The sequence below is a fragment of the Thrips palmi genome, unplaced genomic scaffold (assembly GCF_012932325.1).
Source record: "Thrips palmi isolate BJ-2018 unplaced genomic scaffold, TpBJ-2018v1 HiC_scaffold_12, whole genome shotgun sequence".
In the NCBI taxonomy this organism is placed as follows: domain Eukaryota; kingdom Metazoa; phylum Arthropoda; class Insecta; order Thysanoptera; family Thripidae; genus Thrips; species Thrips palmi.
Window position 1 is genome coordinate 5,719,398 of NW_023144623.1, and position 19,412 is coordinate 5,738,809.

General features: G+C 47.2%; 5 protein-coding genes and 1 non-coding gene across 24 annotated transcripts in view; 4 read left to right on the top strand and 2 right to left on the bottom strand.

The window, feature by feature from the left end:
* Positions 1 to 7,712, top strand: part of LOC117640256 (SCY1-like protein 2) — an 88,126-nt gene extending 80,414 nt beyond the window's left edge. For 7 of the 11 annotated variants that reach the window (XM_034376594.1, XM_034376595.1, XM_034376596.1 and 4 more), the window contains 2 exons: positions 1,671 to 1,916; positions 3,703 to 7,712. In XM_034376594.1, coding sequence (XP_034232485.1) covers positions 1,671 to 1,916; positions 3,703 to 3,726 — 270 coding nt within the window. In that variant the 3' untranslated portion in view covers positions 3,727 to 7,712. Of the gene's footprint in view, positions 1 to 1,670; positions 1,917 to 3,702 lie in introns of those variants that run through there. The other 4 variants (XM_034376600.1, XM_034376602.1, XM_034376603.1 and 1 more) reach the window with 3 other exon arrangements.
* Positions 7,713 to 8,896: 1,184 nt separating this feature from the next.
* LOC117640257 (dopamine beta-hydroxylase) lies at positions 8,897 to 13,250 on the top strand. 2 transcript variants are annotated; one of them, XM_034376605.1, is made up of 10 exons: positions 8,897 to 8,953; positions 9,206 to 9,310; positions 9,772 to 10,119; positions 10,194 to 10,460; positions 10,741 to 10,938; positions 11,020 to 11,104; positions 11,175 to 11,341; positions 11,456 to 11,638; positions 11,778 to 11,965; positions 12,158 to 13,250. In XM_034376605.1, the coding sequence occupies exons 2-10, from the start codon at positions 9,227 to 9,229 to the stop codon at positions 12,516 to 12,518; spliced, it is 1,881 nt and encodes a 626-aa protein (XP_034232496.1). In that variant the 5' UTR covers positions 8,897 to 8,953; positions 9,206 to 9,226; the 3' UTR covers positions 12,519 to 13,250. The 2 variants fall into 2 exon arrangements, with proteins under 2 accessions (XP_034232496.1, XP_034232497.1); XM_034376606.1 differs by lacking the exon at positions 8,897 to 8,953 and having other exon boundaries at positions 9,012 to 9,310.
* Positions 13,242 to 14,707, bottom strand: LOC117640260 (protein suppressor of hairy wing-like). 4 transcript variants are annotated; one of them, XM_034376613.1, is made up of 2 exons: positions 14,501 to 14,707; positions 13,242 to 14,371 (listed from the first exon to the last, which is right to left on the bottom strand). In XM_034376613.1, the coding sequence occupies exon 2, from the start codon at positions 14,362 to 14,364 to the stop codon at positions 13,273 to 13,275; it is 1,092 nt and encodes a 363-aa protein (XP_034232504.1). In that variant the 5' UTR covers positions 14,365 to 14,371; positions 14,501 to 14,707; the 3' UTR covers positions 13,242 to 13,272. The 4 variants fall into 4 exon arrangements, with proteins under 4 accessions (XP_034232504.1, XP_034232502.1, XP_034232503.1 ...); XM_034376611.1 differs by having other exon boundaries at positions 14,483 to 14,706; XM_034376612.1 differs by having other exon boundaries at positions 14,478 to 14,706.
* LOC117640261 lies at positions 14,539 to 16,595 on the top strand. Of its 4 annotated transcripts, XM_034376615.1 has the most exons (3): positions 14,539 to 14,656; positions 14,834 to 14,990; positions 15,217 to 16,595. In XM_034376615.1, the coding sequence occupies exon 3, from the start codon at positions 15,310 to 15,312 to the stop codon at positions 15,703 to 15,705; it is 396 nt and encodes a 131-aa protein (XP_034232506.1). In that variant the 5' UTR covers positions 14,539 to 14,656; positions 14,834 to 14,990; positions 15,217 to 15,309; the 3' UTR covers positions 15,706 to 16,595. The 4 variants fall into 4 exon arrangements, with proteins under 4 accessions (XP_034232506.1, XP_034232508.1, XP_034232509.1 ...); XM_034376617.1 differs by lacking the exon at positions 14,539 to 14,656 and having other exon boundaries at positions 14,755 to 14,902; XM_034376618.1 differs by lacking the exon at positions 14,539 to 14,656 and having other exon boundaries at positions 14,974 to 15,042.
* On the top strand, positions 14,697 to 14,769 carry Trnar-ucg. The gene has a single exon. It is a non-coding gene; the product is annotated as a tRNA-Arg (tRNA).
* On the bottom strand, positions 16,049 to 19,318 carry LOC117640259. Of its 2 annotated transcripts, XM_034376610.1 has the most exons (6): positions 18,955 to 19,318; positions 18,730 to 18,858; positions 18,426 to 18,605; positions 18,194 to 18,349; positions 18,001 to 18,065; positions 16,049 to 17,905 (listed from the first exon to the last, which is right to left on the bottom strand). In XM_034376610.1, the coding sequence occupies exons 3-6, from the start codon at positions 18,582 to 18,584 to the stop codon at positions 16,729 to 16,731; spliced, it is 1,557 nt and encodes a 518-aa protein (XP_034232501.1). In that variant the 5' UTR covers positions 18,585 to 18,605; positions 18,730 to 18,858; positions 18,955 to 19,318; the 3' UTR covers positions 16,049 to 16,728. The 2 variants fall into 2 exon arrangements, with proteins under 2 accessions (XP_034232501.1, XP_034232500.1); XM_034376609.1 differs by lacking the exon at positions 18,730 to 18,858 and having other exon boundaries at positions 18,955 to 19,317.
* Between the last annotated feature and the right edge of the window lie 94 nt (positions 19,319 to 19,412).

Here is a 19,412-nt window from a genome sequence, read left to right on the forward strand (position 1 = left end):
TGAGTATCGGCGTTGTGATGCTGTGTTGAAACTAGCCGGCATGACCTCTGCATGACCCTAGTTAGACTTGATTTCTTTCCAAGAGCTTCATTGTGCTTAGCGTTTGCCTTGAGAGTTGTGGCTTTGTATTGTAGATGGCTTGTGCCTGACATAAACCTGTTTTTCACTGTCTCTTCCGGGGTGTCACAACAAAACTGCCAGTCACAAAACGTTCTTGACCACAGTGTTATTGTATTCCCAACGTCAACCTTGAAACTTGAAGTTGTGACTCTTGGTTTCCCCTTCAGTCGTTTCTTTCTCTCTTTCCTTAAGCGTGTTCTTGCTAGGTCGCCCCCGTAAGTTTTCCTCTTTGATACGTAACTCGCACTCCCGCCTGCACACCCGCGAATGAGATGTAGCGATGGCTTGTTTCTGTAACATCCCTCGATCCCCGAGACTGATCCTGTTTCCAACAACCAAGTGGCATGCCAGTCGAGCACGGGAAAATCTACATTTCCCCCTTCTTACGTCACTCCATGCGTAAGATGGGCTTTTCGGCTCCTACCACCCCATGCGTGTTTGGCATCTCTACGCATGTGCTTTACCCACGACCAAACTGACTACCAATCTACTTCGAATCCTCAGAGATGTTTCTTGAGCACTTCAACACTAGATTCTTTTTTTATCTCTATGCACTTCCGTTCGTACTCCCCATGTATGATCCGTCTCTCTTTTTTTTAAAATTCTCCTTTTCAACTTCTTTGTAGGTTATGTTTTTTGCTGGAGCAAACTGGACAAGCATTTATTAAACTAAATGTACTTTGGACTAACTCCTGTGAAAAGAAACAATAGTATGATGTTTGAGTCCAGTTTGCTCGAGCAACAGGCTGACGGGCCACGCGCCACGCCGCCATGCCGTGGCCTGAAAACCGATACCGATGAAAAAAAGCGATAAAAGTAACAAGATCCGACAGAGATTCGGTGATGGACACTGACCACGGTTAAGTGCATCCACTCAGTGTCGTGTTCCTAGCCTGCGGTGGGCGGTGGGGGTCCGATGACGCAGTCAGAGGGCCCCACGCCATGCTGCCCTGAAAGGCCGTGGCTCACTCAGACCGTCAGGGCAAGGAACATCGGATTTTGTTTCTTTTGTTAGGAAAGACGCAGAGCTCATGTTCGAACGACGGTGTTGGTTGTTCAGTGTTTCTTCACCTATCATGTCCAGCGAAGAAGCCAAATTTTCAGCGAATGGCATCACCATTCGTCTTTCGATTTCGCGTCTAGCCTCCTCAGTCAAGTGGAGCGAGGCTAGCGCCTGCCGAGGGACGGATAGGCTAGCCCGCCAGCCGCCTGTGTGCGGCGGGTGGCCTACCTCGCTCTTTGCAGGCGGCAGGGGTTAGTGTTGCCTCATAAGCAAACAATATTTCAACGATTTTTTTGCGTACACGTATGCTCCTACACTGGTCAGCCGTGGCGACCGTTTCCGCACTCCTTTCCAACATGAGCGCTGCTCTAGACTTCGCTGGCCCCTCACCGACTCGTCGCTCCGTCTCTCCCACACTCGTGGGTCGTCTCGCACAGGCGCAGAGACGGGGCGACGAAACGGTGGGCGGGATCGGTCTTCAGGCTGACGTGGGGCCTCCGGGCGCGGGCGTGGCTTGCCGATACTGACGTGCGTCTTGTGTCCGCAGGGCGGCAGCATGCCCAACACCAGCTCCAGCACGCCCTTCCTCAGTTCATCCATGAGCAGCCTGAGGTCCCGCCGGCCGTCGGCCTGCCTAGGCGGCTCTCAGGGCTCAGGCTTGCTCCAGTCGCTAGGCACCGGCATGGTAAGACAACTAACAGGGTCCCCCATGGGGTCGGCCATCGGGTCCCCCATGGGGTCCGGCTCCCCCCAGCATCCCGGCAACGGGCGGGCCGCGCCCTCGCCACCCCATGTAAGGACCATCCTGAAGACCCCTGTCTCTCTCGCACCGCGGCGGGGCCTCGGACGGGGCCGCCCGCGAGTGCGAGGGAGACAGAGCGTGCGACATCGCTCGGCATCGCTCGGCAGTGCGACTGCATTGCGGCACTGCGCCTCCGGCAGGCAAGGGGCGTCGAAGGGTCGGTGGGGTGGACCGCGTAGACACACTGCTGAAGGACGATACGCGGCAAAATGGACCTCTAAAACTGGCCTTTAATACTCAAGGACCTCAGAGTCTTCAATGCGTATTTCCAAACTACAGCTTTGATTAATTTTATTTCCCAAACTCTTCGACGGCCCCTTGCCTACCACATCGCTATGCATGAACACACGCCGCAGTTTGGTTGGCAGTGCACGGCGCAATCTACTCGTCGCTGTTGTTTTCGCGCCAGTCACGATCGCAGCATGCGCAGCTTCTGTTCTCACTTTGTTTTTATTTTTTGGCGGACTCTCACTTTCTGTTTCCCTTGACGGGAACGGCAAAATCCAAGAGCGCAGTAGTAACGTTACATCGTTGAGAGCAAAAAGCATTCTGCGCGGCTACATGTTCAGGAGTGCGTCTACACATAAGTTTATTTAGTTCCCTTATTCGATTCGTTTCTTCAGCGGCTTTTGAAACTTATTGTTTCCGATTCCCGCGCTTTTTAAGTTCTCGCATCTTGCCTTGATACTCTTCAGTGGCACCACATTCGCACGGCCGCTTATCTTACGGCACTCAGTGGGCCAGAAGACCGGTGGAGGTGGCCAAAATTCTGGACGGGTTTTGCGCTCGAAGTCGCTAAATCGAACTTGAAACGAACGTTTGACCGCGCGAATGGATTGCTCTCCGAATGAGGAATCCATTGGTGGGGTCGCACGTTCGATTCGAGTTCTGTTTACTTACTCTGGAGCTAACGCGTCTAGAGTTTTGGCCACCTTCACCGTTCTTCTGGCCCACTGTGCGGCACTCTCACGCTTAGGACTAGCTCAGCTGCCTCTGATTCATTCGATTTGAAGGTGAGTTGTAGCGCACAACTAATGTCAATTGCAGTGTCACTCGACCATTTTGTTCGTTTGCCTTTAAGTATGCCGCTTCGGAATAAACCTCAGTGGCCACAAAAGTTAAGATTTCACACGCATCGTTCTTTTGCCTCACATGCACCGCGCTAATTCAATTCCAGCACACATAGGGCAGAGCTGGGAATACCCCTGGCGACGCGCGGGGTAGGGCAGAGCGTCACTACCCCGCGGTGTGGCGGGCCGTGCGCGCCTCGGGCATGGGGTAGCTGCCTCCGTAGTGCGGCGGCTTTAAGAGCACCGCTTTCAAGTTACAAAACGCCCTGAAATTCCTTCTGCAGCCATTTGGTTGGGCTCGTGAGGGCTCACATAGAACTGAAAGCACCGCATGTCACTAAAACGCAAATAGCTTTAGATTCCTTCGTCGCGTTTTCTACTGCACTGTACTAATGTTTATTTCAGTCTTCACAGGGATGTCAGTGTAGGTGGGTTACAGTTACTGTTTATTTTACCGAGCTTTTCTTACTGCTCAGTTCGCTAGAACTGGCAGTCTGTTATGTTGCCTGAGCATACCGCGCGTTTAGAATAGTGCCATAACGGAGTCTCTCATCAAAAAAAAATTATGAGAGCATCAATTTGACTGTAAACACATCTAATGAATTCATTTCGGGGCTCTACGTTTCGTTTGAGTTAGTGATTGAGTCGGCAGTGCGTGCTCCGCATTTTTTGGCAGGCCATTTAATTCTGTTTGTTTCGTGTTCCAGTACCAACTATTTTCTGGGCGCTAAATCGGACTGCCTCGCAATCATCCGTATATTGCATATAGAATGGTTGCAGTGAACGCAAGAAGCCAAGACCACCGTGGACACCTATTTTTCAAGAATTGGACCATTTTGCTCAGGCGAAGTTGAGTTTCAAAAAGTTACCCAAACGATGTTTAAAAATTGTACAGTACACGTTTAAGCTGTCCTTCTTCCTGTTGTCCAACTTATTTCTTCTTGAGCAACGAGCGGAAATCCATGTGAGGACTGCAAGTGGCGTACTTCATTTATGTTTCCATACTTATCTTGCTGAGAGATACGATTTCTGTTAGGCAAATTTAACTTTTTGAAACAATTCTTTACCATGGTCTTCAAGCTTATTATCGAATTCTGCTGACAAAAAAAATTGTTTGTGCGCTTTGCCTTTCTTCGTATGATATTTTCAAAAATAAATGTATACAAACAAGGATAGCAGTGAATATTGTGCACATTTATACAAAAATAAATTAATTAAATGACAAGAAAAATACATTAAATATGAATCTTACGGTGTTATCAATATGTATATACAGTATCCCACACAAGCGAAATTGTGGTCTCTTTTTTATGTCTAGTTATAATTTTTAGTGTGTATATAATCTCTTGTGATGAGTTAAGTTCTATAGGCGGCACCAGCGTCATGGATTTCTTGTGCAGTGCCCCATTAGTTTCAGTGTTTGTCAGCATATTTCAACTACCAGACCTGTAGGGTAGTCAGAAAAGCTACAACAACGCGTTACCGACGGTACCTTTCAAGTAGTTTTTGGCTTTAATACCCCGGTAGGTGTTCCGTGTTTGAAATAGACTCCCACTACCCCTTTTTCCTCCCTTTTGTGATTCTCGTACGTGTCAATTTTGGTAAACGATGTTTTCTTCCGTGCACAAGTCGTCACTTTGGCGCTCCTGCCGCTTACACTATTCTTACAGTAAAAATGTGTACAAAGGTAGCCGAGGGTCTCTGAGGCGTCGTGCTAACAACACACTAGAGCGAAAACTAGGGTAGTGTTAGTAGAATGTGTGGTCTTGGGGTACTCCACTGGAGGCGTTATGGACATCGTCTCGTTTTGACGCTCTGGAATTATTATTTTTGTGTAATTTGTAAATCTTCTTTTACAAACATACAGGTGCGCTGTCGTGAAGATGAGGGTTCAGTGATCTTGATTTTGGTAATTTCTTCGACCTGTAAGTGCCAGAAGAAAAGCGGACGATGGCCGGCAACCATTCATGACGCCTCCAATTGCTTTCGTAATATTAGTAGGAGTTCCGTCCGACATCTCATGTGATAATCTTTCAATAATCAAAAGTCAAATATACCACATGTAGCGTTTGTCTATCGTTCTGGTGTGTTCATGAACTGTTAAAATGCCCTGCCTTCTAAGATTTGCTCTTAGTGCTGCGCAAGTTTTGTGTTGAAGTATCTTCTTACATATTCCATGTGCGTGTACTTACTCTGTGTATTCTGACCTTTATTCTACTATATTTGTACTTGGTACTTTAGGTTGACAATCATGTGTGCTGTGCCTTCTTGTTATGTCTGTGACTATACCCATCCCCTTTCGACAATACCTTCCTATAAGTCCAGCAATAAGTTACTTTCTGTGGATTGAAGAATTACAAGAAATACCTCTCCAGAAAATGAAATTCAAATTTTCGAAACAACCATTCCACTAACTTTGGAGGATGAACTTGAGAGTGATAAATGCTATCTCATCCACAGGTGTGGCCTCTCTAAACTGTTCTTATCCCGATTGGGTGACTTCTTGTGTGGCTAGACACTTTTTCCATCTTTTCATGCTAACTGCGACTTTTGTACATTTACTTACACTTTTAAAGATTCCTCTGTCTTCCCCTTTGTGCTTCTTTGTCTTCCCTCCTCGTCAGTTTTCAATCATTATATAGATCGATAGTTCCAGCTAAACAAAAGTATAGGAATGTGTTTATGCGATAAATCTCCTTTAGGTAAGTTTCCATGAATTCATCATGAGCGTTGCAATAACAACACTGTGTTGTTCGGCGCACATTGTTTGTATCGTGTGAGAATTTGGTGTACAAATTAATGATTGTAGCTATATGTACAGTTTTAGTTTTCCATACTACAATTTACTATCCCGAATTATTTTTAACGTCAGCTATCACCGTGTCATTCGTTATCATTATGTAGCCTGAGGCCTCGAAAATGTTTTTATTTATTTGATGTGACGGCACTGAGTCATTGCCGGAATACTTCCTAGCTAGACTGAACACTTCGATTGACCTCTTTAAAATTCTATGAAATTTTTTCAAAGTTTATTTTTCTTAAGACTAGATTTTTCTGATAGTTTGTCACAAGTGAAAACTGTACATTTTCTATTTAAGGCTATGTACTTTTCAATTTCTCTCAGTCAGAACTTCTGAAACAGACAATCATTGAATCTCAGAACAAAAATGATGCGTGTTTCTCTAGTTGTCTTTGGCTTTGTGGGTCATTATTGGCACGGGAAAGACCCACCTCTTCCAAAAGTATTTTCAGATAACTACGAAGTTTGTATCCTATTCTCTGTACTATCATTTATTTGCGAAACAATTTCTGATTTGTCATTTCCGTTAAAGGCGTGGACTCGCATGTGTAAAGAAATACGCTTGTATTTTGTATTAAGGAATATAGGATGGAAGAATGTTGACGCGATATTTTGTTACTTTCTTGTTACCTTCTGTTCCGCGAGGTGACACCACTGTCGAGTTGGCTCCACTTGAAGTTTCTCACGAGGCAGAGAGAACCCCTGGACAAGAAGGCTTAAATAAAAATCAAGTGACCCTTGGCCAGAGGTTCTCTTCATACTATCAATGCCAAGAGACAGCAGCAATGAGTGCATATGTATTACATAAGGTCGCACTGTGTTGAGGAACTTTCCTGTGTTGCTTAATCTTGTTTCGAGTCACTAAGGTTAATTATTTAAATGAATTATTTTTGGTGAGTAGCAACTAGAGGAGCAGTTAGAGTTCTTTCCGGGTGATACATATGCAACTCTGTGAGAAAATGACTTGCCTGAGAGAAGACCGGTCTACATCGGCCACTGTGGGAATGAAGGAGCTGCTCTCTGCAGTAGCGATTGTTTTCCTTGCTCAATGTGTTGTGCGGTGGTATCTTGGCTGGCCAAATCCACGCATAGCAATAACTTCTCTGGCGGTTGCATTTGTTTCATTTTGTGTTTCGTTTCAGGCCTAATTTTTTTTTCACACTTAGTAAGAAAATATTGTATAATGTTATCCATGACCTAGTTGTGCTCTGAGAGCGTTTAGCTTCGCCGTTTTCAGCAAGCTACCAACTCTCACCTCTTCTTCGAGTTTCTCGACAAATAAAAGAAAGTTTTGCAAAAGGACAATCTCTTGACTTAGTTTAGCGGTCAACGGTGAGCTGTGGAAGCCGCCCGCGACGTCATACTCGGTAGAACTCGTGTAACTCTTGACTGTTTATTTTTGGTCGTTTAGCATTTATCAACAAAAAATTATGTTTGTAATTTACACTTTTGTCAAATGCAAAGACGCATACACTTCAAATTAAATGTATTCGTGCAATGTTTTCGGGACAGGTCATCTAGGGATGGGAGGCGGGGGCAAAGGGATCCTGACCTTCTGGTGAAGAAGTCAATATTGAAGAGGGACTTGTTGTCGATACGCGTGAAAACCTCTCCCGCTTGCTGACCTTGTTCAAACTTGTGTTGCATTCCTTGGCGAGCACCGCGTCGCTAGGCCCCGTAGAGATCGCCAATCAGTTCAAAACATATTAAATTGTATTTTAGGCTGCTCTTAAAATTGACCTTTCTGAATTTTTCATCTCATATCAACTTTAGTGATTTCATATTGAGCTCTTAGACAGTTGGCATCGTAAGGCATGTCTGTGTTCTATCTACATCTATGATCTATGACTTAACTCTCGAGACATGTGGTCGTTGTAAGATATATTTTCATAAATAAACGTCGTTGTTGTAACCAGACATGGTGTTTTATTCGTTGAGCCCAGAAATGTTCGCAGCAGCGTCTTCAATCCTTGGGTTAATGTGGTTGTTTGACAGCAAAAAAAGAGTCAGAAAGTCATAAAGGCTGAGCCCTAGAAATCAAGACGTATCTCTATCTCATAATTGGAAACCAAACTAAAATACAAAAACCGCCGTGGCCGCCTCGTTTGATTAAAGAACAGTCTTGAGGCACCTCGCAAGGCACCATGCGTCATTGTGCTGACCGAGTTACGGCGTTCCGATGACGACTGACGTGAATACGAAGAAGTAGTTCCCCTCCACCTCGCTCCAATGCCGCCTCCACTGCAGTCCGATTCCGAACGGCTTCCGACGTCGCGCTGTCTCGCTCGCACTCGCAGGGCGTCCCCCTCGGGCCGCCGCCGCGGTGCGAGAGAGACAGCGCGACGTGCTCGGAGTCCGCCGGCTGGCGATGCAGGCTGCCCAGCAATATCCCGCCGGAATGTCGCAGGAATTCCTTCCCGAGGGCGGCATGCCGACACACCGTGGGTGGGGCACGGCCCGGCGCGGTGGGCGGGGACGCCCGGTCCGCAAATTGAGTTCAAGCCGCACCACCAGCGCACAGTGGGCTAGAGGACCGGCGCGGCGCTGGCGGCCAGAACTCCAGACGCGGTTTGAGCTCCAGAGTCGCTAAACAGGACTCGAACTGAACGTGTGACCCTATACATTTCTCGTTCGGAGAGCAATCCATTGGTGGGGTCACACGGTGGGGTTAACTTTTTTTTGCCCCTATACTGATGCTGAAAGAGAAATGATAACTACATTTAAATTATGGATGGCGAATGTCGTAACTTGGGCGTAACGCGAGGGGAAACAACTATCACATTCATTGAACAACATTTGAACACATTCCCACATTCTGGAGGGAAAACCGCCTGTGAGTAGGCAACACGTGTGACAATAGCAGAAATCTTGCACATTCCAACACATTTGTACACAAAATCTTACAGTGGGTCACCCCTCGGCGTAACACTTGTGTGTAGGGCTTTTTTTTTGTCAGAAGACGATGGCCATCCTCACTCGAATATTGTCCCCCTCACGTCGGACTGCACTGTCATGAAAGCCGCCCCCCCCCCCCCTCGCGCCATCCCCGGCACACCCCTTCCACCCAGCGGCGCTCCGCTCAGCACTGCCTCAGCGTTCCAGTCTGCGCCGCTCCGCGTCACAGATGACAGCCGTGTTCCCGCCGCTCCCAGAACCAGGTGAGTGTCACGGCAGCGGCCCCCGTCTCAAGAGCCACGCCGTGGAACCTGTGGAGCTGGGAAGGCGATGATGACAGCAACGCAGCTTCAGTGAATGTCTGGTGTCTTCCCCTTGATGTCCCTCTCATCGCCGTCCTCCCGTCTTCCGACTTAGCAGAGCCGTTCCAGGAACATGACGTCACATTCCAGCAACATTCCTGGAATGGCAGTGTAGCCGCACCTCTGCCGCCTGTCAAGCCCTCGATTTTCCAGGTTGACGGCGTGGCGGTCACCATGGGTCTCCTGGGCCGCCTGCTGTGGACCCTAGGCACGGCCTGTGTGGTGACGGTCGGCGCGACGGGGGCGGCGGACCAGCAGGTGAGTCCGAAGTCACTAGGCACTACACGCGTGCGGAGCGCGGCGAAGCGCGGCGAAGCGCCCGATCAAGTCGGGATAGGCAACGCGCTCTACGCGCGTGCGGAGCGCGGCGAAGCGCCCGATCAAGTCGGGATAGGCAACGCGCTCTACGCGCGTGCGGAGCGCGGCGAAGCGCCCGATCAAGTCGGGATAGGCAACGCGCTCTACGCGCGTGCGGAGCGCGGCGAAGCGCCCGATCAAGGTGGTTCCCGTGCCGCGGGACGCCGGTAGGCAACGCGCTCTACGCGCGTGCGGAGCGCGGCGAAGCGCCCGATCAAGTCGGGATAGGCAACGCGCTCTACGCGCGTGCGGAGCGCACGGCCCGCCCTGCGTGCCGCAGGCGCTAGCAGGGGAGGCAACGCGCTCCACGCGAAGAAAGCCGACCCCGTGACCACCGCTGTGCCGCGCTCTGCGCTCCGCAGGTGTTCTCCGTGCCGCTGGACGCGTCCGGGTCCTGCACCATGTTCTGGCGCGTGGACTACGCGCGGCGCACGCTGCAGGTGGAGATACACGCCGTGCTGCCGGAGCGCGCCTGGTTCGCCGTCGGCTTCTCGGACTACGGCGAGCCCAGCCCCGCCGACTACTGCGTGCTGTGGCAGGACTGGCGCGGCCGCACGCGGCTCCAGGACTCGTGGGCCGAGGGCGGCCGCCTGCGCGTCGAGGGCCGGCAGCACTGCAAGGACTTCCGCCACACGCGCGTCGGCAACGTCACCAAGTTCACCTACAGCCGCCTGTTCGACACGTGTGACCCGCACGACTACGTCATCGAGGTAGGCCGCTTAAACCGTTAAAGTGCGCTGTTGCTTTTGTATTGTTGACGAAATACCAACGCTTGCCTGCTCAGGACGGCACGACGCACGTGGTGTGGGCGACGGGCGCGGGTCCACTGTTCCGCCTGGACGGCGTGTCGCTGCTGGGCGAGGGCACGCGGCGCGGCATGCAGCGCGCCCAGCTGCTCAAGAACACCAACGTGGACGAGGGCGTGCCGGCCGACGCCTGGACGCTGGACGTGCGCGCCGCGCGGGTGCAGGTGCCCGCCGTGGACACGACGTACTGGTGCCACGTCGCCAAGGTGCCCCGCCAGCTCGCCCGCAAGCACCACGTCGTCAAGGTAGGCTGGGCCTTCTGCCGTCCGGGCCAAACGGCGTCAAAACTTGTCTTCATTTTCCCCAAATCCTCGTAATTTTTTTTCTTAAGGCCTTGTTTTTTAGTTTTTGTAATTTTTTCTGTTGTTTTTTTCTTTAATTTTTTGTTTATTTCTGTAAGTTTTTTAAAGTGTAATATCGGTGTACACTCTCTGGGGTAGTTGTTTCCCCCTCGACGTTTGCGCTCTCTGTGTGGCGGCGTGTTCGGCCACTTCAAAAAAACAAAGTGTCTCGTTGTTGTTGAAGTACGAGGCGACGGTGCAGCACGGCAACGAGGGCCTGGTGCACCACATGGAGGTGTTCCACTGCGAGGCCCCCGTCAAGGAGCAGGTGCCGCTGTACCGCGGGCCCTGCTTCGCCGCGACGCGCCCCGACGCCACCAAGGTGTGCAAGCGCGTGCTGGCGGCCTGGGCCATGGGCGCCAAGCCCTTCGTTTACCCCAAGGTGAGTTCCCCTCCCCTTTGTCGATTGCGCCTTTGAGGGCGTCGTCCTCTGACCAACCTGTTTCTCGGCCTCGTGACACAGGAAGCCGGACTGCCGATCGGAGGGGCGGAGTTCAACCCGTACATCATGCTGGAGGTGCACTACAACAACCCGGAAAACAAATCAGGTAGGTCAGGGGCTTTGTTCCAGGTTCCAACATTTTCGACCCCATTTCGTTAATTCGGGTGGATTGCTAGACTGGGTCGACAGCTCTGGCATCCGTCTGACGCTGAGCCCCACCCTGCGTCCGCACGACGGCGGCGTCATGGAGCTCGGCCTGGAGTACACGGACAAGATGGCCATCCCGCCCGGACAGCCGCGGTTCCAGCTCACCGGCTTCTGCATCGCCGAGTGCACTGAGGTGGTGAGTAATGGAACACTCATGAAACGTTCTCTTTGACACTGAGTGACATGACGTCGCGATGCGTTATTTTTATTGTTGTTGCCCTGTTTTGAGGCTGAGCCCTTCCCGTTGCAGGGTATCCCCGTCGGCGGCGTCCGCGTGTTCGGGTCGCAGCTCCACACGCACTTGACCGGCGTGCGCGTCGTCACGAAGCACGTCCGCGGCGGCAGGGAGCTGCCGGAGCTCAACCGCGACAACCACTACAGCACGCACTTCCAGGAGATACGCCGCCTCAAGCGCCACGTCCAAGTTCTGCCGGTGCGTATTGCTACAAAAGGTTTGGTTATGTGAGGTTAGATGAGGTTATATGAGGTTAGGCGGGGTTAGGTGAGGTTATGTGAGGTTATGTGAGGTTACGTGAGGTTACGCAGGCTCTTGACCGCTTCCTCCCTTCCAGGGCGACGCGCTCATCACGACGTGCACCTACGACTCGCGGCCGCGCCCCAACGTGACGCTGGGCGGGCACGCCATCACCGACGAGATGTGCGTCAACTACATCCACTACTTCCCCAAGGTGGACCTGGAGGTGTGCAAGAGCTCCGTCAGCGACGCCAGCCTGCAGGCCTACTTCCGGCTGCTCCACGAGTGAGTAGGCAGTCCGCTTGCCTTCTCACGATGCACAAGTGCCGAAGGGGTTGCCAACCTGAGCCTGCCTTCTAAGCTACTTCTCGAGGGCCAGGCCACGATGTTGCCTGCGTCCGGAGTTTGGCGTTCCCTTTCGACACTCTTGCGTCGTGGGAATGTTTCACCCCTCTCACCGGTGCTGTGTGCTCACAGGTTGGACGGGCAGGCGACAGGCCCGCACCTCGGCGTGTCCGACAACTACAAGACCGTGGACTGGACGCCGGTGCGCGCGCACGTGCTGTCCTCCCTGTACGCCGAGTCCCCGCTGGCCATGCAGTGCAACAGGTCCAGCGGGGCGCGCTTCCCGGGGGACTGGTCGGCCATGCCCAGCACCAGCATCCTGCAGCCCCTGCCCGCGCCCGGCCGCCACTGCGCCAACCTGCACCACCAGGACCACGACCACGACCACGACCTCGACGATGACGCCGGCCCGGAGCACCCCGACGCAGGCGGCCTGATGGAGGACTGGGGCCAGGGGGACACCATGAAGTGGGAGACCAACGGCCCCAACTGATGGCCCTGACGGCGGGGGGGTTGCCTGCCTCGCCTGTCTGCAGGGGCGGAGGGTCAGCGCCAAGTAGCCAGAACAACATCGTTTTTTGAAGCAATTTTGATCGAAAGCAGTCACCTTGCTATCAAAATGACGTCACTGCGAGTACTTCGTCGTCTGTGGGGGGTCAGATAGCTGCTGGTTCTTTTTCTTTACCTTGCATATTTGATTCAAAATGTTTCCTCGCGTGTTGATTGTTTCGTTGACTGGCATAGCATGTAAGGAAGCACTCCTTGTTTTATTGCTGTTACAAGCGGCTCAGTGGGCATCTCAAAACATTGTACCATATAACGGCTTTGCTTGGGTAATAATAAGCAACAGGCATAGGACTTTTAAAATATTTACTAGTGATGTCTGTTTCATTAACTTACGGCTGAATCCTGTTTATTTTTCTGTCACCGTGTACTCTTTCTAGCTTCAGCAGAATATTGGATAAAAGCATGTATTAAAGTAATATGTTGAAAATTCCCTTGATTGTTTTAAATGTTACAGCCATAACATTTAGGCACAGCCAAAGGAAATATAGTATGCTAAAAATTGTCATTTGTAGTGCTTTGAAAGTTCAAAATAAAATAATTGATTATTTTGAAAACATATTTGTTGTGATGTGATTAAGTATGTACTTGGGTACATTCGCTTACAGAATATTTGCAGGTTTCTTTAATTCAAAATAAAAAAAAAATGAAGAAAAAAGTTTACTGTCTGAATTTATTTGAATTTATTTGTAAATTGCCAAAAGCAGCTTCCCATCTCCATGTTTCACAAGCCATTCAGGAATTTTCTGTAGAACATTAAACTCAGGTGCAGCAAGGCCAATTTTAACACCTTCCGATTGCATTTCTCTTAGAGGAGTGGTAATTCTGCTTGTACTTTTCTTATCCACAATTACAAAGTGAGCATCTTTCAAATGACATTTAAGTTCTTGAACAGTTTTAAAGGAATGGTCTCCACATTTCTGACAGCAAGATTCAGGGAATGCCTTGTGGTCCTCTTTCATATGACATCTCCAGGTATTTTCCTCAGTGAAGGATAAATGGCACTCATCACAGTTTAGAGTCTTAATGGTCTCTTCAACTTCTTCACTTTCACTTGTAACGTGGACACAAAATTCATGCAAATCTTCTCCATGCGCACAAGATAGATGCTCCTTGAAACTAGGCTGGTCGTTGAACTGCAAATCACATAGCGTACACTGCACAAGCAGTTCATCAGATCCAATTTGTCTTTCAGTTATTACGATAGCATGGTGGTAGTTTGACATATGTCCAGAACAACTGTTGTCATCAGGAAATTTCATGGCACAAAACTGGCAAGAAACCACACCAGGTTGATTGTCTTCTAGAAGCTGTGAATGTCTACGACGTATGTGGCGGTTAACAGCACTGATTCTTGTGTACGTTTTATCGCAAATTGGGCACGCTTCTCTTTTATGCTCTGCATCATCTTTGAACAACGGTACTCGAATTTGACTAGCCACATTTACAGAATGATGCTTACGTGCATGCCTGTACAAATTTCTCTGGTTGGAGAAAGTTTTAGAGCAAATGCGACAATTTGAGGGGCTGTCTCTATGAGCTGTATCTGTCAGCTTCATCTCCTTCACTTGTATATGATGAGCAATATCAACATGTTTAATGCACGGCAGTTTAGTACCAAATTGTTTCTTGCAAATACAGCATACATATCGGAGAGATTTTGTCCTGGTTATAACACGTTTGCCTTCAGCATCAACTAAGTCTTTGAAGTAAAATGGAATAACCTCAACAGGTTTAGCGGGTTCGACAGGGTCCTCAGCTGCTGCTGTTGCCATTGAAAACCTGTAACACGACACGAGAAATAGAATACGCTTGTTGGAAAGAGAATGGATGATATGAAAGAAACATCTTCACAAAAACATTATGAGCTCCAAATCAGTGAAAATACCTTACCGGCTTCTTGCTACAAACCAGGCACAAACGAAGTAAACAAACACAGCGCTAGCAGACGCTTTTGGGGATTACGAGGGCAAAACAAGTGTCGCTCTGTCGCTCATCCACCGTAGTTGTTTGTACGGGACAGGAAAAAGTTGTTCAACACAGATTTTCTAGTAATTCAAATTTGAAGTATGTTGTAATTGTGTTTTATCATGTCTTCAACTCATAGGACCGTGTGGCCTAATGGATAAGGCGTCGGACTTCGGATCCGAAGATTGCAGGTTCGAGTCCTGTCACGGTCGAGATCTGCTTTTCTTCATTCCGTCTTTATTCATTATCATTTTTTCTTTCATGTTCTCTCAACAGTTCGAGGTTTTGAGGCATTCTGCTTCAGTTTCACCCATGTTTTTTTTTTCTCCTCCCAACCTTACAAAAGTAAGTGCAACCGTGCAACCGTGCAGCAGTGCAACCCAACGTCGTCTGCTGCAGAGCTGGCGTCGTCTGCTGTTTGCTCCCTTGATGCGTAGGTTTGACTATAATAATGCAATCGGATCGTTCAAAGCCTTCATTTTCTTGTGAGAGACTAGAAATTACATGCAATCATCTATTCAACAGTCAATCATGACAAAAAGTCGAGTGCATGTTGTGATTATTGGGTTTCGTTTCGGTTTTGTTGAGAGGTTAGGAAATGCACACAATAAGCTTGTCCCTCGTTTTTCTGCTCTAAAATTTTTATTTTTGGTCTGCAGGTTCAAGAGAATTTCAATGAAGGTGAATGTGACTAACTTAACTCCAAGGTGAAGTTCAACCGCAATTTAAAATTCTAGCGAAAGCTGCTCACAATGGGAGAGTTTGCTGCAGATATCGTTCTGAAAACTGAGGAAAGGCCACCTCATGGACTAGTTTCTTCCCAAGCTAATTTATTCACGGAGCTCTGGAATGGTCGCTCTATTGCTCTGCCAACTCACTCATGGGCTTTGCATCGTGTTGAGAAAACAACAGTTGGTCCTTTAGTTGTCATCAACGAAATGATGGCAAATGGACATGGAATACCTTTTCCTCTGAAACAACTTGTGATAAGCAGCTCTGGTAATATGATGGCTCTAGTACTGAATCAGATAATTGATGTAAGCATAATCTCGTCTGTTATGCCGCTTCAAACCATTGAAGACTTGCAGGAGGCTTTAAAATATTTCGACCAAATAGATTGCGAGTATGTATATGTTGAATCAGTATGAATGTCTTGCTTGAAGTGCTATCATATCTTCAAGAGTTGAGTGAAACTTAAAAACAAATCAAGAAACCAACTACATTAATTTTTTTGTGTTCAGTGACTATTTCCTGTAAATGGCTTTCAACAAAAAAATTCTACTAAAGAATGATCTTGTTGAGAGGCTGCAACAACACTATATAGTCTGATATTAGTATAAGAATGCGATAAGGCCTTATAGTTTAAAGACCATGTGTCTATTTTAGTGTATATGAAATGCTGTATAATAATAATAATAACAATAGTAATAATAATAATAATAATAACGGATGCAAGTCAGTCGTGTGTTACAAATATTGATATTTACTTAGTTGACGAAAAGTTCTTTATTTTCAGCTTTTCTATCAAGAGAACAAGGTTGCTCATTTCTTATTTCTAATACTTAATGACCCAACTGCCAACCTGCAGATCTGTCTAGCCATTGTTGTTTAAAGGAAAAGTTGATGCTCCTAGTCTTTCGGTGCCATAATCTTGCTTTCATGCTGATGTCCTAGACTGTGATAACTTAGTTACTTTTTTTCATTCCACCTTAATGTTTAGGTTTCTTCAAGGCTGTTATTTCCTATCATCACCTTCAAAACAGTTCTTTTTAATCATCTTGAAGGAGGTAATACCGTAGTGTTACGTCATTACCAAAATTTAGATAGTAACTACTGTATCTCACTACATTTGTCAGTTTGGGCACTGGCTTTATGTTAATTGTTAAAGCTTTGTCTGAGAAAGGAAGTGTCCTGGAAGATACTTATACATAAGCCTCATGCCAACATTGCTGTATAACTGCCTATCAATTTATTTATAAAATGTAGATTTTAAAAACTGTTACAGAAATGTGAACTGAAATAAAGAGACAGTCACTAATTTTATCACAACTTATTACTATACAGTATTTCTCTAGAACACAAAATCATTGAAGGAAGTTAAATGATTAAGTAAGTAAACAATATAGGCAAAATTTAGCCTTGACAAACATGAAACACTTACAGTTTCCACATTAATTTGATAGTAAATTATCAGATGAAGACACATGAAGCTCACTGTGTTCTTGCAGAGATTCTGGAGTTAAATTTCTCTTGCAGCAGAATTCACATACATAACGGTTTGGACAATGTCTGGGTCCAGGTTGACAGCTGAAGTAAAAAGTCCTGTTACCAACTCTTCTCATTTGCCTGACTACAAGGGATCGAGGTGGATCATCAGGCTGCAACTGGGCTTGACTTCCAACGTATTCAAGAGCATCAGGAGAGATAGGTCTTAATTGAGATGCAGGCTTATCATTGTCAGACCCTATTACTTTACTACTAAGGACTTGGACTCTCTGCCCTGAAGGTGCTAGGGTTGCTGAAGAGTTAGGGTTCTGAATTATCTTGATGATTCTTCCATCCGACAGCTTCAGAAACTTTTGTCCAGACTTTGCGGCATCAAGATTAATACCTTTCACAACTTGTCCTGATAAAACAAGTCTCCTCACTGCAGGCTTCGTTGGTGAGAGACTACCACTTGGTGGGGAACTACCAGTAATTAGAACATCAGGTTGATAAGATTCTAAACTTCTCGCAGTTTGGTTGGCTTTTGCTCTCTCTTCTAAAGTCTGATTAATGCTTTCTGCAGAAATGATACGCACTTTAGGTTTAAATGTATTATTGTGGCTGTCAGACGCCACTTCTTTTTTAGTGTTGCACCCAGTAGATGCTGCTGTATCAGATGATGCCTTGGCAAGGTTATTGGCAGGTGATGAATGTGTATTGTCACCTTCCGAAGTCTCTGGAGTTTTGTTGTGAGGGGTGGATGATGTGACAAGTAAGTCATTCACATCACCTTCAACTACTTCAGTAAGAAAATTCTGATAACTTCTGGTGACCCTCTTAGGTCTCCCTCTTTTTGCTTTCTTCTTATTATTATTTGAACTATCGGTCTTTTCTTGTGGACTTCCACTATTACTTTTGTTTGAGCGAAGCTGCCTTTCTGAGTCAAGCGTCTCCAAGCAAACAACAGGAGTCAATAGATCATCAATTGAACAGTCAGAATCACCTCTATCAGTTACTTGAACTGAAGATGAATTCTGAGGTGAAGATGACTCTTTTCCACGGTCTTCATGAGTCTTCAAATGTTCCACTAGCTCCCTAAAATCCATCCCACTTTTGTTGCAGACTGAACAACACAGAGATTCTCTGAGAAGAGAGAAATAAGAGACAGAAGGAAAAAACAAGGTTAATAATGGTGAGACAATAATGGTGGCAATATGAAACCAATGAATCACACATACTGAACTCGTGCTGAGGATCTCTTGCGCTTCCTTAGTTGGACAGGTTGTTGAGTTTCTTCCTTTTCCTAGTTAAAGTTAAGATCACATATCAATGCAGAATAAAATTGAGAAAATTGCCACATAAACTACTTAATTGATACAATGGGCACAAGATTGAACTGACACAGGCACAAAATGACTTAACCAAAGTTACCTTCATGCTAACTTCTTGTGATTGCCGTTCTCGCCATAGAAGTGCTCGTAGCTTCTTATCTGCAGCAACAGCCACTAGGATAGCAGCATCCCACTGCATCAGCAAGTTGGTACACTCATAACATAGTTGAAGGGGGATGGAATCACTCTCCGAAACCTAGAAGTTCATAAAACTTGAGTTCTTAGAACAAAAACTATCATTCAGTAAGAAAAGAAATTATGAAAAGAAATACCTTGAGTGGCAAATAGTTGTTGAACTTGATGGCCAGTTCATTTTCTGTCCCTACAGGACCAAATATGGGAACTGACTTAGTGCAAGGTGTAGCACACATGCGACACAAATGATGAAGCTTCACAGGGTTGTCATTTACAATAAACTGAGGAGTATCCATGGCTGAAGGTGGAAGGAAAATCTGTAACCAGAGACAGACTACAATTAATTTCCCAGTTAACAGTCACAAGAAAATGGCTACATTCAGAAAAACACAATAAAGGAAACAAAAGTGTTGGATCAAGTTATTGAATTTAGAGTTCCACCTTTGACTTCCCTCCTCTATTCAGAGCTTTTATTCAAAACTCCGAAAAAATCACTCTCCTAAGTACAGATACACGATCGAACTTCAGTTTAAAGTTGGATGTTTCAACGAAATGATGATCGCACTACGCCTAACAAATAATGAGAGGAGCAAGTCAGAGGTTATACCGAAGTTTACCCAAGATACGAAGCATAGGTTAGTTTTATACAGATGCCGGGAAACTCACCCTGTGTTGCAAGGATTTTTTAATTCATGTAAGCCATCGGATACACAGTTTTCGAACGAAGGACCTAGGAAATGATTGAAACAAGACACCAACAAATGTGTTCTCTTGAGGGAAGGGTTGACCAATGAAAACAAGCAGACAAGAAAAACAACAGAAGGTGCCGCGACCCGTGTGGCGCCGGCAGTTCGCCCAGCTGGTTCGCCTTGCGCTTTCAGATTATATTTGCCAGATCTGTTTCGGATTATTGTCGATTGAGAAATTATAAAGAACGTTCGCAAAGGTGAAACTGATGAACAATATTATCAAACAACACTGTCAAGCAAGAAGTCGGCACATTTCATAGACAACCTATTCGCACGTCAAAGGATACGCCTACCCTGCCAATAGTAAATGGGTGCGGCGGGCGGCTTTGACTTGACCGTAATCTAGAACCCTAGTGGATGTCAGGGTAAAGCAGG

Excerpts from the sequence above, each read along its gene's own strand:
- LOC117640261 (XM_034376615.1), top strand. The coding sequence starts at position 15,310 with ATGGGAGAGTTTGCTGCAGATATCGTTCTGAAAACTGAGGAAAGGCCA.
- LOC117640260 (XM_034376613.1), bottom strand. The coding sequence starts at position 14,364 with ATGGCAACAGCAGCAGCTGAGGACCCTGTCGAACCCGCTAAACCTGTT.
- LOC117640257 (XM_034376605.1), top strand. The coding sequence starts at position 9,227 with ATGGGTCTCCTGGGCCGCCTGCTGTGGACCCTAGGCACGGCCTGTGTG. Across the intron at positions 10,461-10,740 it reads GCAAGCACCACGTCGTCAAG|TACGAGGCGACGGTGCAGCA; the intron begins GTAGGCTGGGCC and ends TTGTTGTTGAAG. Across the intron at positions 11,639-11,777 it reads GCCACGTCCAAGTTCTGCCG|GGCGACGCGCTCATCACGAC; the intron begins GTGCGTATTGCT and ends CCTCCCTTCCAG.
- LOC117640259 (XM_034376610.1), bottom strand. The coding sequence starts at position 18,584 with ATGGATACTCCTCAGTTTATTGTAAATGACAACCCTGTGAAGCTTCAT. Across the intron at positions 18,350-18,425 it reads ACAACTATTTGCCACTCAAG|GTTTCGGAGAGTGATTCCAT; the intron begins GTATTTCTTTTC and ends ATGAACTTCTAG. Across the intron at positions 17,906-18,000 it reads AGATCCTCAGCACGAGTTCA|AGAATCTCTGTGTTGTTCAG; the intron begins GTATGTGTGATT and ends CTCTCTTCTCAG.